The sequence below is a fragment of the Theropithecus gelada genome, chromosome 9 (assembly GCF_003255815.1).
Source record: "Theropithecus gelada isolate Dixy chromosome 9, Tgel_1.0, whole genome shotgun sequence".
Lineage (NCBI taxonomy): Eukaryota > Metazoa > Chordata > Mammalia > Primates > Cercopithecidae > Theropithecus > Theropithecus gelada.
In genome coordinates this window covers 31,659,029-31,679,468 of record NC_037677.1, presented here as the reverse complement: position 1 = coordinate 31,679,468, position 20,440 = coordinate 31,659,029, and the positions used below count along the sequence as shown (strand labels likewise).

Genomic DNA, 20,440 nt, shown 5'->3' with positions numbered 1-20,440 from the left:
AACTTTATTTTTAAGTCCCTTGTCTCTACACACGCACAACCACCCCACAATAGACATCCTGCAACGCAATGATACATCTGTTACAATTCACGAACATACCTTAACACATTATCACTCAAAGTCCATAGTTAATGTTAGATTTCACTCTTGGTTTTATACATTCTATGGGTTTTGACAAATGGACGATGACACATACCCACCATTGTATCATACGGAATAGTTGCACTGCCTAAATGTCCCCTGTCTTCTGCATATTTATTCCTCCTTCCCCCAAATCCCTGTCAACCACTACTATTTTTACTGTCTTCATGGTTTTGCCTTTTTCAGAATGTCATATAGCTGTAATGATACAGTATGCTGCCTTTTCAAATTAGCTTCTTTCATTTCATAATACAAATCTGAGTTTCCTCTGTCTTTTTACAGTTTGATAGTTCATTTCTTTTTAGTGCAGAATAATATTTCACTGTCTGGATGCATCACCATTTATCCATTTACCTACTGCAGGACATCCAAATTTGGTTCCTTCCAAATTTTGGTAATTATGGATTAAGCTGCTATAAATACACGTGAGCAGGTTTTCGTGTGAACAAACATTTTCAAATCTGTTGAGGAAATGCCAAGAAACATGATTGCTGGATCGTATGATAAGGGTATGTTTAGTTAAGTAAGAAGCTGCCAAACTGTCTTCCAAAGTAGCTGTACCGTTTGGCATTTCCATCAGCAATGAATGAGAGTTCCAGTTGCTCTACATCCTTACCAGCACTTGTTGCTGTCAGTGTTGTGGGTTTTGGCCATTCTAATAGGTGTATAGAGGTATTTCATTGTTGTTGTAATTTGCAATTCCCTAATAACATAAAATGCTAAGCATCTTTTTATATGACTACTTGCCATCATACATCTTTGGGGAGTCTCTACTCAGGTCTTCCCATTTTTAATTGGAAATTGTCTGTTTTCCTATTATCTTTTAAAAGTTCCTTGTCTATTTTGGATACGATTCCTTTATCAGATAATGTTTTGCAAATGTTTTCCCCAGTCTGTGGCTTATCTTCTCATTCTCTTGACATTGTCTTTCACCGAACTGAGGTTTTAATTTTGGGAGTATATATTTAGGGCAACTTGAATCTATGCTCCTGGATTGCAATCCTGAAGCTTGGCCCAAATAAATTATCTACTTATATATTTTTAAAAATACATTTTAATTTTAATGAAGCCCAGCTTATGAATTCTTTCTTTCATAGATCATGTCTTTAGCATCTTGTCTGAAAAGTCATTGCTATACCTAAGGTCACCTAGATTTCTTTTATCATAATCTTCTAGGATTTTTATGGGTTTGCATTTTTAATTCAGGTCTATGCTTTATTGTGAATTAATTTTTTCTTTTTGAGACAGAGTCTCGCTCTGTCACCCAGGCTGGGGTGCAGTGGCACGATCCGGCTCACTGCAACCTCTGCCTCCTGGGTTCAAGCAATTCTGCTGCCTCAGCCTCCTGAGTAGCTAGGATTACAGGTGCATGCCTCCACGCCCGGCTAATTTTTGTATTTTTAGTAGAGACGGGCTTTCACCATGTTAGCCAAGCTGGTCTCGAACTCCTGACCTCATGATCCATCCACCTTTTTGTGAAGAAAGACTGTGTCTAGATTCACTTTTTTTATAAGTGGATTTCAGGTTATTCCAGCACTGTTTTTTGAAAAGAGGCCATTGCTCCATTTTATTGTGTTTTACTCCTTTATCAAAGATCAGCTCACTCTATTTATATAGGCCTATTTCTGGACTCTCTGTTATGTGCCATTGATCTATTTGTCTATTCTTTTAGCAACACAGTAGTGTCTTGATTCCTGTAACATTATAGTAAGTCTTGAAGTCAGGTGGTGTCAGCTCTCCAATATTTTTCAGTGTCAGTCTTTAATATTGAGTTGGCTACTATGGATTTCTTCCACTCCATGTAAACTTTAAAATTCGTTTGTTGATACCCATTAAATAACTTGCTGGGACTTTGATTTGGATTGAATTGAATCAAATTGGAAATAACTGACATCTTGAGGATATACAGTCTTCCTATCCTTGAACATGGAATACCTCTCCATTTGTTTAGTTTTTTGATATCCTTTGTCAGAGTTTTGTAGTTTTCCTCATATACATCTTGGGCATTTTGTTAGATTGATAACTGGGTGTTTCATTTTTGGAAGTGCAAATGTAAATGGTAATGGCTTTTTAACTTTAAATTTCTCCGGTTCACTGACAATGTAGAGAAACGCAGTTGACTTTTGAATATTAACCATGTATTCCACAATCTTGCTATACTTGACTATCAGATCTAGGAGCTTTTTTGTTGAATCTTTTAGATTTTCTTTATAGTTATCATGTCATCTGTGAACAAAGACAGTCTTATTTCTTTGTTTTTAATCTGCATGTCTTTTATTTCCATTTCTTATCTTATTGCATTAGCCAGAACTTCCAGTATGATATTGAGAAGCAGCGGTAAGAGGGCTCATCCTTGCCTTTCTTCGGATTTTACTGGGAAAGCTTCTGGTTTCTCACCATTAGGTATATGTTAGCTACAGGTTTTTGTAAATGTTCTTTATCAAGTTGAGGAAATTACCTTCATTCCTAGTTTACTGAGAGTTTTTATCATGACTGAATGTTGGATTTTGTCAAATTCTTTTCTTACACCTATTGATATGATCACGTAATTTTTTTTCTTTAGTTGTTGATGTGATAGATTATGTTAACTGATTTCCAAATGTTGAATCAGCCTTGTATACCTGGAATAAACCCCCCTTGATTGTAGTTATAATTCCTTTTGTACATTGTTGGTATTGATTTTGATACTTTGTTCAGCATTTTTGCATCTATATTTTTGAGAAGTATTGCTCTGTAGTTGATCTGTTGGTGTTCTTTGTTTGTAATGTCTTTGCCTGGTTTTGTTCTTAGGGTAATGCTAGTCTTACAAAATGGAGTTAGGAAATATTCCTTCTACTTCTGCTTTCTGAAAGAGATTTTAGAGAATTGGTAAAATTTTTTCCTAAACTGTTTTGTCATTGGTGAGCCCATCTGGGCCTGGTGATTTCTGTTTGGGGAGGTTATTGATTATTAATTCAAATTCTTTAATAGATAAAGGCCTATTCAAATTGTCTGTTCCTTCTTGTGTGGGTTTTAGCTGACTGTGTTTTTCAGAGAATTTGTCCATTTCATCTATGTTATCAAATTTGGGGGCATAGATTTGCTCCTGATATTTCTTTATTATCCTTGAATGTTCACAGAATCTGTAGTGACATCCTCTCTTTGATTTCCAGTATCAATACTTTGTATCTTCTCTCCTTTTTTTTTTTTTTTTTTGTTAGCCTAGCTAGAGGCTCATCTATTTTATTAATCTTTTCAATGAACCGGATTTGGCTTTGTTGAATATCTATATTGATTACCTGATTTTAATTTCATTAATTTCTGCTCTTTCATTATTTTCTTCTGCTTACTTTTGGATTTAGTTTGCTCATCTTTTTCCAGTTTCCTAAGAAGGAAGCTTTGAATATTGAGTTTAGATCTTTATTGCTTTGTGATATATATAATTTCTGATTCTTTTCTGAAATCCAATGCTCTGAATTTCCCTTTGAGCACCACTTTCACTCTTGTCTCACAAATTTTAATAAATTTTATTTTTATTTTCATTCATTCAAAACGTTTTTAGTTTCTCTTGAGATTTCTTTCTTAACTCATGTGTTATTTAAAGGTATGTTATTCAATCTCCAGTTCTTTTGGTATTTTCCAGCTATCTTTCTGTTATTGATTTCTAGTTTAATCCATATGACCTAAGAATAGAAATTGTATGACTTCTATTATTTTAAATTTGTTAAAGTCAGTCTTATAGCCCAGAATGTGGTCTATCTTGGTGAATGTTCCACATGAGCTGGGAAAGAATTTGCAATCTGCTCTTATTGGATAAAGTAGTCTATAGATGTCAATGATGTCCAACTGATTGATGTCCTGCTGACTTCAACTATGTCTACAGATTTTCTGCCTGCTAGATCTATTCATTTATTTATCTTCCAATTTTTTTTTAGGTTCAAGGGATACAGGTGCAAGTATGTTACATGGGTAAGGTGCATATTGTTGGGATTTGGTATACAGATAATTTTGTCACCTTGGCAATCAACGTAATACCCAATAGGTAGTTTTACAATCCTCACCCTTCACCTTAAGTAAGCCCTAATATCTATTATACCCTTCTTTGTGTCAGTATTTATTTCCCACTTATGAGTGAGAACATGTCGTATTTGGTTTTCTGTTCCTGTTGTAATTCACTTAGGATAATGGCCACCAGCTTCATCCATGTTGCCACAAAAGATGCAGTCTTTCTTTTTTATGGCTGTATAGTATTTCATGGTGTATTTGTACCATATTTTCTTTATTCACTCCACCATTGTCAGGCATTTAGGTTGATTCTATGTCTTTGATACTGTGTATAGTGCTGTGATGAACATATGGGTGCATGTGTCTTTATGGTAGAATGATTTATATTCTATTGGATATATAGCCGGTAATGGGATTGCTGGGTTGAATGGTAGTTCTATTTTAACTTCTTTAAGAAATCTCTAGACTATTTTCCACAGTGGCTGAACTAATTTACATTTTCACCAGCAGTATATTAGCATTCTCTTTCTCTGCAACCTCACCAGTATCTGCTGTTTTTTAACTTTTTAATAATTGCCATTCTAATGGGTATGAGATGGTGTATCATTGTGGTTTTGATTTGCATTTCCCTAATGATTAGTGATATAGAGCATTTTTTCATATGCTTGTTGGCCATGTGTACGTCATCTTTTGAGATATGTCTGTTCCTGTCCTTTGCTCATTTTTTAATGGGGCTATTTGTTTCTTGCTTGTTAATTTATTTAAGTTTCTTATAGATTTTAGATATTAGACCTTTCTTAGATTGATAGTTTGCAAATACTTTTCCCATCCTATAGGCTGTCTGTTTACTCAGTTGAGAGTTTATTTTGCTGTGCAGAAGATCTTTAGTTTAATGAGGTCCCACTTGTCAACTTTTGAATTTTTTTGCAATTGCTTTTGGAGTGTCTGTCATGAAATCTTTGCCAAGACTGATATGCAGGATGGTATTTGCTAGGTTTTCTTCTAGAATTTTTGTAGTGTTAGGTTTTACATTTAAGTCTTTAATCCATCTCAAGTTGATTTTTGTATATGGTGAAAGAAAGGGGTCCAGTTTCAATCTTCTGCACATGGTTAGCCAGTCATCCCAGCACCATTTATTGAATAGAGTCCTTTCCTGCTTGTTATTGTCTGCTTTGTCAAAGATCAGATCATTGTAAGTGTACAGCTTTATTTCTGTGTTTTCTAACCTGTTCCATTGGTTGGATAATTACATCTTGTTGAATCAAACCTTTTATCATTATGTAATGCCCTTTTTTTTTTTTGTCATTTTTGATCATTGTTGGCTTAAAGTCTGTTTTGTCTAAGATAAGAATAACAGCCCCTGCTCTTTTCTGATTTCTGTTTCTTAATAGATATTTCTCCATCCCTTTGCTTTGAGTCTGTGGGTGTTCTTGCATGTGAGATGGGTCTCTTCGAAGAAAGCATACATTTAGGTCTTGCTTCTTTATCCAGCTTACCACTCGGTGCCTTTTAAGTGGGACATTTAGCCTGTTTATGTTCAAGGTTAATATTGATATGTATGGATTTGATCCTGTCATCGTGTTGTTAGCTGGTTGTTATGTAGACATCATTGTGTATTTGATTTATAGAGTCAGTAGTCTATGTACTTGAGTGTGTTTGTGTGGTGTCTGGTAATGGTCTTTCATTTCTGCTTAGCCCTTCCTTAAGGACCTCTTGTAAGTCAGATCTGGTGGTTACAAATTCCATTAGCATTTGCTTGTCTGTAAAGGATTTTATTTCTCCTTCACTTATGAAGCTTAGTTTTGCTGGATATGAAATTGTTGGTTGAAATTTCTTTTCTTTAAGGATTCTTCATTAGGCCCCCAACATCTTCTGGCTTGCAGTGTTTCTGCTGAAAAATCTTCTGTTAGTCTGATGAGTTTCCCTTTGTAGGTGACCTGCCCCTTCTCTCTAGTTGCCTTTAATATATTTTCTTTTGCATTGACCTTGAAGAATCTGATGACTATGTGTCTTGGGGATGGTTGTCTTATATAGTGTCTTGCAAGGGTTTTCTTCTCTGAATTTTCTGAATTTGAATGTCAACCCCTGTAGTAAGGTCGAAGAAATTTTCATGCACAGTATCCTCAAATATGCTTTCCAATTTGCTTGCTTCTTCTCCCTGTCTTTCGGGAATGCCAATGAGTCATAGATTTTATCTCTTTACATAATCCCATTTTTCTCAGAGATTTTGTTTATTTTTTTTAGTTCTTTTTTCTTTATTTTTGTCTGACTGAGTTAATTCGAAGAACTACTCTTCAAGCTCTGATATTCTTTCCTCATCTTGGTCTATTCTGCTGTTAATACTTCCAAATGTGTTACAAAATTTATACAGTGAGTTTTTCAGTTCTATCAGCTCACTTTGATTCTTTCTTAAAATGGGTATTTTATCTTTCATTCTCTTGAATCATTTTACTGGATTCTTTAGATTTCTTGGAATGGGTTTCAACTTCCTCTTGAATCTCGATGATCTTTGTTGCTATCCAGATTCTCAATTCTAGGTCTTTCATTTCAGCCATTTCATTCTGGTTAACAGCCATTACTGGGGAGCTAGTATGGCAGTTTGGATGTAAGGAGACACTCCTGATTTTAGAGTTGCCAGGGTTCTTGTTCTGGTTTGTTCGCATCTGTGTGGGCTTATGTTTCTTTAACTGTAGCGTAATTTGAGCCTGGTCAGTTAGCTTCATTTCTGGATGTTTCCAGAGGGCCAAGGCTTTGTGCAGGATCTTTTTTTGTGGCTGAATTCTAGTCCTTGGTTTCACAGAGGTCTATATTAGCATAGTATTTTTGGTGTTGAAATCTGGGCTCTAATCCAGTATATGGTGCTTAAGAGTAATGACCAGTAGACAGGCTCTTAGCCACTTAGTTCCTCTGTATTTCCTTGTGTTTGCATCCATGCCCCTTCTCAGTGCTGAGCGTGTAGGCTCCTCTCCTACATGGGTGCTTGTCACAGATCTCAGCTTGGCCCTCTGGGGCTGTGCATCACAGCCCTGGGGCAAGCTCAGGCTTTTTGTTCCTTCCCCAGCTGGGGGGCAGCAGGGATGGGGACCTTGACAGTGGCAATGACGGAGGCCCTTTCACTTGTCTCTTGGGGCTCCACCCAAGAGAAGCATAGAACTGCTGTCAATTAGAATGATCAGCCCAGTGTGGAGTGGCTGCATTGCAAGCCCAAGCTGCCTGGTAAAGAGCAGGGATGTCAGAGGGTTCATGGGGAAGACAGTCTGGCCTCTCCTTCCTAGGGCAGCTGGGTTATGCTGGAGGAGCGAGTAAAGCACTCAGTTATTTTGTTCTTCCACAGACTGGTGGTAGGGGACTAGGTAGCACTAGTAAGGGAAGGTTCTGCTGCTACAGCAGTGGCAGAGGGGCTGTCAGTTACCTCTGGGAACTCCACGGTGGACAGACACAAAGCCACTTCCAATGGGAATGTTCACTGGGGTGGGGTGGCCGTACTACAAGCCCAATCTGGGGGCCCTGCCTGGTAAAGGAGCAAAGTGATCAGGGTCTTTATTCTCCTTCCAGCCCAAGGGCAGCAAGGGTAGTTCCTCTGTAGCAGCAATGGCTGAGAGTCTGGGTTGTCTCTGGGATTTCCTCCCCAGAGAAATGCAGAGCCACCACCAACTGAAGTACTCAGGTTGGGGCAGGGAGGCTATGCTGTAGACCCAGGTCAGGAGGTGCTGCTCAGTGAGGAGTAGCAGAGACAGGGACCCGTGTGGAAAACAGTCTGACCACTTTTCCATAAGGCAACTGTGGTTTACTGGAGGCCTACAAGTCTTAGTCTCTTTGCTCTAACAGCAGCCTGAGGGTAGTAGGGGTGGGGGCTGCAGCAGTGTCAAAAAGGACAGGCCTGTTGGTTACCTCTGGGATCAGTATCCCAGAGAAATGCAGAGTGGCTACTGGCCCTAGTGCCCAGGTGGAGGTGGGGTGGCTGTGTCTGGGTCCCAGGTCAGTCGGCTTTGCCCAGCAAGGTGTTGATGGAAGTGAGGCCTGTAGTCTGTCTGCTCCTCAGCACTGTGGTTGCAAGAGAGCCTGGCTTCCCTTCTTGGTGCAGCTAAGACAGCTGGTGCCATGGTGTTCAGGAATCTAAAGCCCTTGAGGTTCCTCATGGGCCTGAACAGCGGCTCTGCCCAGACTCCATGTAGCTCTCCATGTCAGTCTGGAGGACCTGAGGGGAGGCCAGGGGGATCTCCTGTGCCCAGGATTGCAAAGGTCCATGGAAGAAGTGTGGGTCCCCAGGCACTCTTGCTCACTTAATGTTCCCCTTGGTGGGGACCCTGCCTTGGCTCCACTTCATCCCTAGTGGGCAGCTATCCTTTCTCACTCTTCTCCACTCTAAATGGCTCTCATTACTTACTTGATGATTCTAAACATGTTCTCCTGGATGATCTAGTTGAGGAGCTAGTCTTTACTTGCCACTCTATGTCTTCTCTGTCAGAGAAGCACAAACTAGCTACTTCTAGTGAGCCATCTTGACCCAAAATCCCTCTGTTCATTTCTGATGGACGAATGCTAAAGTCTTCAAATCTAGTTGTGAATAAATCTATTTTTCCTTGTAGTTCTATCCATTTTTGTCTCACATATTTTAATACTGTCTTGTTACATACATGCACATTAAGGATTTTGTATTTTCCTGGAGTATTAAATCATTTTTTCATTATGTAATATACCATGTATCCTTCATAACTATCCTTGCTCTGAACTCTGCTCAGTCTGAAATTTAAGATCACTACAACCACTTATATACCTTTCTCTAACCCTTTACTTACAATCTATATTTTCTTTTTATTTAAAGCATGTTTCTTGTAGATGGCATGTAGTTGGGTCTCGTTTCTTGATGCACTCTTATAATCTCTGTCTTTTAATTGGTATATTTAGATAATTGTTATAGTGACTGCTTAGTTGAATCGGTATCTACCATATTTGTTACTGTTTATTATTCATTACCTTTGTTGTCTGTTGCTGTCTTTGTCTTTCCCACTTTTTTGCCTTTTGGTTTCGAATGAAGCATTTTACATGGTTCTGTTTTCTCTTATTTTTAGCATATAAATCATGCTGCTTTTAAAATTTATTTTAGTGGTTGTGCTAGAGCTGCACTATACATTTACAACTAATCCAAGTCTATTTTCAAATAATATGCTACTTCACAAGCAGTGCAAGTACCTTGTATAAAATATCTCTAATTCTTCCCTCCCGTCTCTTGGATCACATATTCATTCATTTTACTTATACATGAGCATACATAATTGAATCCAATATTGTAATAATTAACAACTGTAATCTGTTAGATCAACTAAGAATAAGAAAAATAAAAGTTTTTATTTACTTTCCCTTATTCATTCTCAAGTGCTATTCTTTTTTATGTAGATCTAAGTTTTTGACCAGTATCATTTCCCTTCTCTCTGAAGAATTTTTAACATTTTTCATAAGGCATGGCTACTGGTAACAAACAAATTCCCTCTATTTTTGTTTTCTGAGAGAGTCTTTATTTCTCCTTCACTTTTGAAATATAATTTAGTAGGGTGCAGGATTTTAGGTGGGTGGTTTTTTTCTCTTAACACTTTAAATATTTAGTTTACTTTAAATATTTTAGTTCACTTGAATATTTAGTTAAATATTTAAGTTCTTGCTTGCACAGTTTCCGAGAAGTCAGATGCTTCTCATCTTTGCTTCTTTAAAGGTGAGATACATTTTTCATCTGGTTTCTTTCAAGGTTTTCTGAAGTTTAAAGATGATGTGCATAGATAGAGGGGTTTTTTTAAGCATATCTCCTGCTTGATGTTCTTTGAGCTTCCTATATTTATAATTTGGTATTTGACATTAATTTGGAGAAATTCTCAGTATTGTTTCAAATATTCCTTCTGGTGTTTTTGCCTCTTTCTGCTCTTTCTAATATGTTATGCCTTTTGTAGTTGTCCCAAAGTTCTTGGATATTCTGTTCAGAGTTTTCTTTTTTCAGTCCTTTTTTTCTCTTTGGCTTTCTGTTTTTCAAGTTTGTTTTGTAAAATCCTCAAGATCAAAGATTCTCTCTTTAACCATGTCTAATCTACTAATTAGCTCGTCAAAGACATTCTTCATTTTTGTTACAGTGTTTTTAATCTCTAGCATTTATTTTTTATTTTTCTAACAATTTCCATTTTTCTGCTTACATTTTCCTTCTGTTTTGAATATTGTCTCCTTTTTTATTAAGTTCCTTAACATATTAATCATAGTATTTTAAAACTCTTGGTCCAATCATTTCAACATTTCTATTATGTCTGATTTTGATTCTGATGGTTGTTCAGTTTCTTTAAACCGTTTTTTGCCTTTTAACATGTCCTGTAGTTTGAAAGGTAGACATGTTGTACTGAGTGAACAGAATTGTGCTAAATATGCCATTAGTAATGTGGTACTAAGGAATACATATGGGAAGGAGAAGGCTCTATAGTCCTTTGGTAGATCTCAGTCTTTCAGTAAGCCTGTGCCTTGGACTATGAACTTCATTAGTGTTTCTCATTATCTCTTCCCCCAAATAAGACAGGATGGCTAGAAATGGCTGAAATTTGGTATTTTCCTTCCACAGGTAGATTAGGCTTTGATAAAACCCCAACAAGTTAGGCTCTGGTTAACCAGTTTCCCCTGAGGGAAGATCTTGTTAAGAGCAGAATGCTCTGGTATATTTCAAGATGATTATTTTTCCTCTCCCCCTGCCAGAAGTATAAGAAGATTTTTCTCCAGTTTTCACTGTGAGAACCCATGGAGCTCCTGGAGGTAAAACTCACAAAATCTAGGGGCCTTCTATGATTGGGTCTTCTGGAATTTTAAACTCAGAGTTGTCCAGGCTGAGCTTTCAGCAATTCATTCTTTACAGTCAGATTTTCTTAACCTTTCACTGACTGGTTCTAGCAGAGGTTTCTGCTACTGGGCTTTTGCTCTGGTAAGTTGTGATTGTCTAAGTCTACCTGCTGTCTCTCCAATGTCTGAGACAGTGTGTACCTTTCTCTGATGCATCTAAAAAGACTTGTTAATTTTTCAGTTGATCAGCTTTACTTGTTAGGACAGAGTGGCAATTGCTCATTTGTAAGCCAAATGGTGACTTGCACCGTCAGTTCCATTTTGTTCTTAAATGCTTGCCTTCTGCAAGGACAAACTAAGCCATTTACAAATAGGCTGGAGTTAGAGACTCCCACAGAATGTGTGTTCCTCCAGAAATTAAGCATATTTAGAATGCCCTTAGGAGAAGTTTCTGAGTTTTCTTCTTTATCACATTTCTTAGAAACAATCATGGTTGTGCTTATCAAATGCAAATATATACCTGCCTCCGTGTGCACAATGACTTTTAGGACCCCTCTTGGAAAAAGATGTCATACGTCAGTTAAGTGAACTTTATGAATGGAGAAGCAAATCATTTCTAAACGTTCATAATGCCAGAAGTTATGCATTCCTGAGAGAGAAAAATACTTAAAGTACAACCTTACCTTCATGGGAGACGTCTCTAAATGTCATCAGTAAATGAATATTGTTTCTATATTTGAATTGCAAATTTTATCAATGAAAGCTCTTTGACATCTTTATCTTGGAAGCGTTGGAGGCTGATCTTTCTTCTTCAGTGTGTATATTTATGAATCATGAATAAAGGTAAATGTTGAAATATTTGATAATGGGTCTTTAGTGATGCCAACAGGAAACCAGTTTCAGATTACGATGGAAATGGAGAGTGAAGCCTTTGCTTGTCATGAGGGTCTGAAACTCAGATATACAAGAAAGAGGGACAAAATACAAGTTCCAGAGGATGTGTTATAGATCATCCTTCTTTGTGACACATTCTCCCAAGTTTACAGTTATCACATAGGACCAGATGCTGGTATTTTGTCTACTTTCTTTCCTGATGGTTCTCCTAATTTTCTTCATGAGTATTTATTTTAAAGCTTCGACTTGACTAGGAATGCAGTTTTAGGGATTGACTCAAGTTTAAAACATTTTCTTTCTTTCTTTTTTTTTTTTTTTTTTTTTTTTGAGATGGAGTCTTGCTCTGTCACCTAGGCTGGAGTGCAGTGGTGTGATCTTGGCTCACTGCAACCTCCACCTCCCGGGTTCAAGCAATCCTCCAGCCTCAGCCTCCCAAATAGCTGGGATTATAGGCACCTGCCACCATGCCTGGCTAATTTTTGTGTTTTTCATAGAGATGGGATTTCACCATACTGGTCAGGCTGGTCTCAAACTACTGACCTCAGGTGATCCACCCACCTCAGCCTCTCAAAGTGCTGGGATTACAGGTGTGAGCCACCGCGCCCCACCAAAACATTTTCTTAATGTCACTTTCTAAAATGTTCAGAAATGCTACTTAGCAGTTAGCCATCATAAGTAGTTTTCAATTAGGTAACAGAACTTGTGGGGACCATTCTCTGTGGATAAGTCATAGTTTGTGGACTCTGCTTCATTTTAAGGCATTTCTTACCTGTGCCTTGATTCACAATTGAAAAAAGAACTCAACAATGGCAGACCAAAGGGATGGACTTTAGCTAAAGATTTTTTATTTCCAGAAAATTACAACTACTTGACTAACAACTCTTTGTATCTACTGATCTGGGTTGGACAACTTGTGAAACATAGTGGTAAGAAAGGAAGTTACTTCTCTACTTCAAGGTTTCCAAGTTTCTGGCAGAAATCTAAAGAAAATTTATCTTAGCACTACCTCTGCGCAAGACACTTTGCTAAAATGTCCTCCTTTTTCTCTGTACCTTTACGTCATTGTTAATATGTTCTATTTCATCATTTTCCCTCCTCTACTCTTAGAGTATAAATCAAGATCAGTAAAATTGCTCAATAACAGGACTTAACTGCCCTGGAGGAAGACGGGATTTTTCTTCTGTTTTTGCAATTCAGGAGGGAAATGGTGGCATTCAAACTCTCGCCAGAAATTTTAAATTTCTAACAAAGAAATAAAATAAATACTCTTGAAAATTGATTCATATGAACCTTTATTTTCCTTCAAAATTTACTGGCTAAAATGATGGAAAAATATATACATGTATGGAGATTAAGAGAAGGTGGAAAGCTGTAATTAGATGTGGTTTGAGTTTTGGCATTTCATATTTGTAGCTCTTGGAAAGACTTTCTGTAGGACTCTCTGGTATTTGGTATCTAGGAGATATTATGGTTCATATGTTCATCCATAATCATACTAAAAAGAGCCAAGTATTGTCACAAAAGCAGGTTTAGCTGGGTTTCCCACCAAATTGATTTATGTGTGAACATGGAAAGTTCACATAGGCCACCAAAATTGAAATTGAAACTTTTATATCAGGATGAGAATCTCATTAAACTTTTTTTGAAATGTTGATTTGCACTGTTTGTCCATATCTATGAGCTTGCAAACTTAGTTGCAAACTTAGTCTTTTCTTTTCTTTCTTTTTTTTTTTTTTTTGAGACGGAGTCTCGCTGTGTCGCCCAGGCTGGAGTGCAGTGGCGCCTCCCAGGTTCACGCCATTCTCCTGCCTCAGCTTCCCGAGTTGCTGGAACCACAGGTGCCCACCACTACACCCGCTCAATTTTTTTGTATTTTTTTAGTAGAGACGGAGTTTCACTGTGTTAGTCAGGATAGTCTCGATCTCCTGACCTCGTGATCTGCCCGCCTCAGCCTCCCAAAGTGCTAGGATTACAGGCATGAGCCACTGCGCCCAGCCAAGTCTTTTCAAACACATATTGTCTGCCTTGAAAACATAGAACCAGTACTGTGATATCTTTTACAACAAAGGCAGCATAATAGCATAATAGAAAATATATATATATATATGTGTATATATATATATTTTGAAACGGAGTCTCACTCTTGTCACCTAGCCTGGAGTGCAGTGGCACGGTCTTGGCTCACTGCAACCTCTGCCCCCCAGGTTTAAATGATTCTCCTGCCTCAGCCTTTCAAGTAGCTGGGATGACTGGCACCTGCCACCATGCCCGGCTAATTTTTGTGTTTATTATTTAATAGAGTATGAGTTTTACCATGTTGGCCAGGCTGGTCTCAAACTCTTGACCTCAAATGATCCGCCAGCCTAGGCCACCCAAAATGCTGGGATTACAGGTATGAGCCACTGTGCCTGGCCTAAAAATTATTATAGATTGTACCTTTTTCCAAAATTTTTTGGACCATTTAATTTTCATCCTCTTGAATTACCTGTTTAGTATCTTTTGCCTAATTTTCTGTTGGTATGTTTGCTGTTATTGTTTATTGATTTATTAAGTGTTGATTATTGATTATTGATAACTAATTCATTATTGATTGCATCATGTATTTTATCAAATTTTCATTAAGTGCAGTGACACTTTTATGCCTAATGGGACGTTTCTGCCATTGACATTTTCCATTTTTTTCTAATTAAACCAATTTGCCCTTGGTCATAATAGACAAGGATGAATTTCAGATAGAAAGGGTGAATTTCAGATAGAGAGTTGTTCTTTGCAGTTATTTGTATGTTCACTACATTTACGGGGAGACCTGGTTTCTTGTCCTCCTTCTGACATCACAACAATGTGACTGTGGGTGAGCTGTTATCCTCTCTGAGCTAATGTTTCTTCAAAACTGAGATGAGTGAATAGTTTTATCACTTGCAGGGTTATGAGAAGTAAAAGGGGGAAAAATATATAAGAAAGGATGTGATAAATAGATGTAAATGAAAGGCAAATAAGTATCACATAAGACTTTGTAGCCAGAACACCCTGAAAGACCTGGCAGGAAAGAAGTCCTGCTAGAAGGCACAGCTAGGCCAGGTACAGTGGCTCACACCTGTCATCCCAGCACTTTGGGAGGCCGAGGTGGGTGGATTGCGAGGTCAGGAGATGGACACCATCCTGGCCAACATGATGAAACCCCATCTCTACTAAAATACAAAAACTTAGCCAGGCATAGTGGTGCGTGCCTGTAGTCCCAGCTACTTGGGAGGCTGAGGCAGGGGAATTGCTTGAACCCAGCAGGTGGAGATTGCAGTGAGCCAAGATCGCACCACTGCACTCCAGCCTGGTGACAGAGTGAGACTCCATCTCAAAAAAAAAAAAAAAAAAAAAAAAAGAAGAAGAAGGCACAGCTAACTGTATGGCAAGTTATAGGGTCCATTATTTTGATTTAAAAAAAATACAGGAGCCTGTTGCAACTCCTGAAGACATTGGATTCCATGTAAATGTTGCCTCTGGAGTTGTGAAAATATTCATGATGTTTTCTGGTGGATAATGCTGTCATCTATATACAAGAATAAAGAATTCTTGATTTTCTCACTGGGAGTAGGGTCACTGACTCTCATAAAAGATACATTCAATTTGATAGGTATTAAATCCTCCAAGCAAGCAGCAGGTTTATAAGCTTACGCTAGTGAGAAAAATAATAGATTGAACAATTGTTTTAAAAATTTGGGACAATGTTGTAATCCCAGCACTTTCGGAGGCCAAGGTGGGCAGATCACCTGAGGTCAGGAGTCAAGACCAGCTTGGCTAACATTGTGAAACCCAGTCTCCACTAAAAACACAAAAATTAGCCAGGTGTGGTGGCATGTGCCTGTAATCCCAGCTACTTGGGAGGCTGAGGCAGGAGAATTGCTTGAACCTGGGAGGTGGGGAGGTTGCAGTGAGCTGAGATCATGCCACTGCACTCCAGCCTGGGCGAGAAGAGTGAAGCTCTGTCTCAAAAATAAATAAATAAATAAATAAAAATAATTGGGACATTTTTTGGATTTCGTCAAAACAGAAACAGCTTGAAATTCTGCTATAATTTCCAAGACATTAATTCTAGCTCTGTGTTTTTGTACCTAAAACATTTTGGTGATTAAATCGACCCTAATCTAGGGTCTACTTCTCCCCAGCCAAAGACCCTTCCTGGAAGTGTGAGGCAAAGATGGAAATTCAAAAATGAGCTTTTCTAAAATGTAGGTTCATGAAGATACTGATGATTTGAAAATTCATCTCAAATTGTATCTCTTGAACCAGAACCGTTTTTACTACCATGCTTCTATCTTGCCTGAAATATTTTTCTCCTTAATAATCCACCCGAAATAAGCACGATGGCTCAATAGATGACCTATACTTTATAAGTCATTGCCAACAAAACCTTTCCAGAAACCACTTCTACTGTGTACTTTATCAAAGACACAACAGCCACGTGGCAGTGGGGACAGAGATGGGATATGCTGTTAATTCAGCCATGTTTTATCAAAGGTAATTAATAATCTTGTTTGAAAAATGAGGAGAAGGAGGAGGAGAGGGAACTACCCAAGGTCTTCTTCCATATTTGGAAATTAGATTAATCAAAGTTTGAGCCTGTAAATGACCACAGATGGTATAACTGCGTCTCCTCACAGATGTGGTTTGAGATGCAGCTTACTAGGATAAAGGAAGGTGGTGGCCTATGTTGTCTGGCTTTGGAGAAAACTATTAAAAAATACTTAAAACTGTTGAGAAGCAAAGGTATTGGGGCTGAGTGCAGTGGCTTGTGCCTGTAATTCCAACACTTTGGAAGACTGAGGCGGGAAGATCAGTTGAGCCCCAGTGTTTGAGATCAGCCTGGGCAACATAGCAAGAGATCGTCTCTACTGAAAATTTTAAAATTAGCTGGGTAGGGTAGTGTGCACCTACAGTTTTAGCTACTCAGGAGGCTGAAGTGGGAGGATTGCTTGATCCCAAGAGTTCAAGGCTACAGTGAGCTATGATCACATCACTGTACTCTAGCCTGGGCAACCGTGAGACCCTGAATCAAAAAAAAAAAAAAAAAAGAAAGAAAACAAAAGTATTGGAAAATTCCAATGCATGTACCTTGTTAATCCCTCAAGAGTACCATCAAATGCAAGCTCTTTGAGAACAAGTATTATTTCTTCCCTACACATATAAGCCTTAATATAACCTAGAATTCTGCCATGTCCACTGTGGATGTTGAATTAATATCAAGGCATTTAGAAACCAAAACACTGTGAATGTTGAGCTAATATCAAGGCATTTACTAAATGAAAGATACTCATTCACTACATAGGAAGAAATGGGGAAAGTTCATCATAAATTCATTGTTAACTGTATGAGCAACTTGTAACAATTACATCTAGTTCAAACATTAAATAAATGGAATTTAAAGCATATATGTAATATATAAAACATAAAATCAAACATTTCAGCTGCTTCTTGCTAAGGCATTTTACTACAAAATTGAAAATATAGACTATGTTTTATCCACATTCCATAGATTTTCCAAAATGTCATTTTGAATTTATAATTGATGAATTAGATAAGATTTTTCTAATGTATAGGATGTTTAAACATGGCATAAAGACATGAAAAGGGCATGTAATTTGTTTAAAATGGTCCACCCAGGAGAGTGGTTCTGGAACCTACTTTGTCATTGAGTCCATTGCTCCATGCTGGGATGTGAGATGGCGGGTCATAGTAAACCACACTCATGCCATTGAAGTAACTACCTAAGATGAAGAAATAGCTCAAACAGAGCATTCAGGATGCTCCTTTCCATGTACTTAAAAATGTGTCAACCTGGCCGGGCATGGTGGCTCATGCCTGTAATCCCAGCACTTCGGGAGGCCAAGGCAGGTGGATCACCTGAGGTCAGGAGTTCAAGACCAGCCTGGCCAACATGACAAAACCCTGTCTCTACTAAAAATACAAAGTTAGCCAAGCATGGTGGTGGATGCCTATAGTCCCAGCTACTCGGGAGGCTGAGGCAGGAGAATCGCCAGAACCCGGGAGGCAGAGGTTGCAGTGAGCCGAGATCGTGCCACTGTACTCTAGCCTAGGAGACAAGAGTGAAACTCTATCTCTAAAAAAAAAAAAAAAAACAGGGGGTCAAACCATTTTCTATTGCCATAAACCTAAAGTCCATGGTCATTCATTTGAACCATAAAATCATCTGAGTTGTTCTCTACTGGAAGTGATTTTTATCCCCCAGGGAACATTTGACCATGTCTGGAGGCATTTTTGGTTGTCATGATTGGGGGCAGAGGTACAGCTGACATCTAGCAGGAGCCAGAGATACTGCTACACATCCTCTAATGGACAGGAGAGGGGTCTCACAAAAAAGGATTATCTGGCCCAAAATGGCAAGATTGAGTTAAATCTCCAGTCCTTGTTGACCCGAGCCTGTGCCCCAATAGAAACGACTGTGTAATGAAAGGGGTATGCTTGCTCTGACCTCAGGGTGAGGGCTTTGAAATAATTTGAGACAAATACACCTTGGGGCACTTCACATACATGCTTGAGTGAACCTTTCCCTCTTAATGGTGTTAGGGCATTTCTCAAACATGAAATAGTTGTCATGTGTTTCTCTGAGAATAAAATATAGCCACAGGACAGCCTGGTCAACACAGTGAAACTCTGTCTTTACCAAAACACACAAAAAAATCAGCCAAGTGTGGCGGCACATGCCTGTAGTCCTAGCTACTCAGGAGGCTGAGGTAGGAGAATCGCTTGAACCCGGGAGGCAGACGTTGCAGTGAGCCAAGATCCCGCCACTGCACTCCAGCCTGGGTGACAGAGTGAAACTGTCTCAAAAAAATAAATTTTATATATATAGATATATATACACACAAACACACATCATATATATGTGTATATATGTATATATGTGTGTGTATATATGTGTGTGTATATGTTAATATATATATAGCCACAGGAGATAATGTCCTCACTGTTCTAAAGATCAGGAAGACCTTAGTCATCCCTCTCTCTCTCCTTTTCTTCCTCCCTTCCCCCCATATATATGTATATATGCTTGGTCATATATACATATATGCCTTACATCAACCCGTGCATATAGTAGTTTTATAAACCTAAAAGAACAGTCCAAAATAATACCTTTCATGCATTATCTACTTCACATTTAAACATTTTCTGAAAAGTAAGAGTTGGGCTTGTTTTTGGTTGGCAACTATGTCATTTTAAGACTTCTGCCAAAGGCCAGGTGCAGTGGTTCATGCCTATAAACCCCAGCACTTTGGGAGGCCGCAACAGGCAGGCTGCTTGAGCCCAGGAGCTCGAGACCAGTCTGGGCAACATAGGGAAACCCCATCTCTACAAAAAATGCAAACATTAGCTGGTCGCGGTGGCTCGCACCTGGAAGGCTGAGGTGAGAGGATCGCTTGAGCCCAGGAGGTAGCAGTGAAATGTGATCACAGGCATTGCACTCCAACCTGGGTGACAGAGCAAAGACCCTGCCTCAAAAGAAAAGAAAAAAAAAAAAAAAAAAAAAAGACTGCCAATTCTGGGATCCTCATAAGCACAATCAAATGGCTTAATTTTAGCTTACATTTCAAAGTCATGGTAGAGTAGGTATTCAGCATTTTGTAACTGTTTTGGGAATTTTAAAGGTTATTAAGTTCTGAATAACAGTCGCTCATGTTTTCCCACCAAGCTTTTCCCAGCAGTTGAATATATCTGGATCTTATTCTGGTTTTTTATTCTTTTTTTAGCTTCCTGAAATGACTCATGTTCAAACACAACGACCCTGGATGATGTTTCTCCTGCAAAATTTTGGATTGATCCTAGGTTGGCTTTCTCTCCTACTCTTGGCTATATATGAGCAAAATATTAAAATATAAGTTGGGATCATCAACATCTTTCAAAAATGCATTTATATAGTCTTACTTTGTTTCTTTCATTGCACTCTATAGTGATTTTTAAATTAAGAATTTTTTATCTTAGGCAAAGTGTGTATCTTTCAATTCATTAACTTATTAATTTTATAATGCAGTTTTATTTTTGGAAACATATAAGTATCAGACTGTCCTTAATTGAAATTTTGTCTTTGGTTTCCAACACCATGATGAAACTCTTGCTTTTTAAAAAGTAGTTGGTAAATTCTGCATGAATTCTAGTAAATTTTAAAAAAATAGACTCTTTCCCTAAGAAAGAATGTTTGTTTGTAGCATTTAAAGGGGACAGATGCCTGTTGGGATAAAATCAACTGCTACTTCTTTGATGTTAATTTTTTTTCCCTGTGCAATTATAAACTGTAAGCAAGTTAAGTGACAAGCAAATGTAATAAAGACTAGTTTTAATATGGTGGTTTTTATTACCTTCTGTTACTGGATGTCAGATTCTGAGTCATCTCTTAAAAACCCAATATATAGTTCACCCACTGACTCTAGAGCGCTCATGAACAAGCCATCTTGGGAGGCCTAAAGGATAACATGTCAGCATTCTTCCATGTAAGTCGTCAAATGAAATCTGTTCCAGGCAAGGGGAGCTGGAAACATAAGATGAAGTTCAAAATTTTTAAAATAACAAAACTGGAGTCAGGCAGTAGATGAATGCCTAAACTCTCACA

The 20,440-nt window shown here is 38.2% G+C and overlaps 1 protein-coding gene across 4 annotated transcripts in view; it reads left to right on the top strand.

Moving 5' to 3' along the window:
- SLC39A12 (solute carrier family 39 member 12) overlaps window positions 1-20,173 on the top strand; it is an 83,170-nt gene extending 62,997 nt beyond the window's left edge. For 2 of the 4 annotated variants that reach the window (XM_025396627.1, XM_025396626.1), the window contains exon 13: window positions 19,584-20,173. In XM_025396627.1, coding sequence (XP_025252412.1) covers window positions 19,584-19,712 — 129 coding nt within the window. In that variant the 3' untranslated portion in view covers window positions 19,713-20,173. The remainder of the gene's footprint in view (window positions 1-19,583) is intronic. The other 2 variants (XM_025396628.1, XM_025396629.1) reach the window with 1 other exon arrangement.
- Window positions 20,174-20,440: the final 267 nt, after the last annotated feature.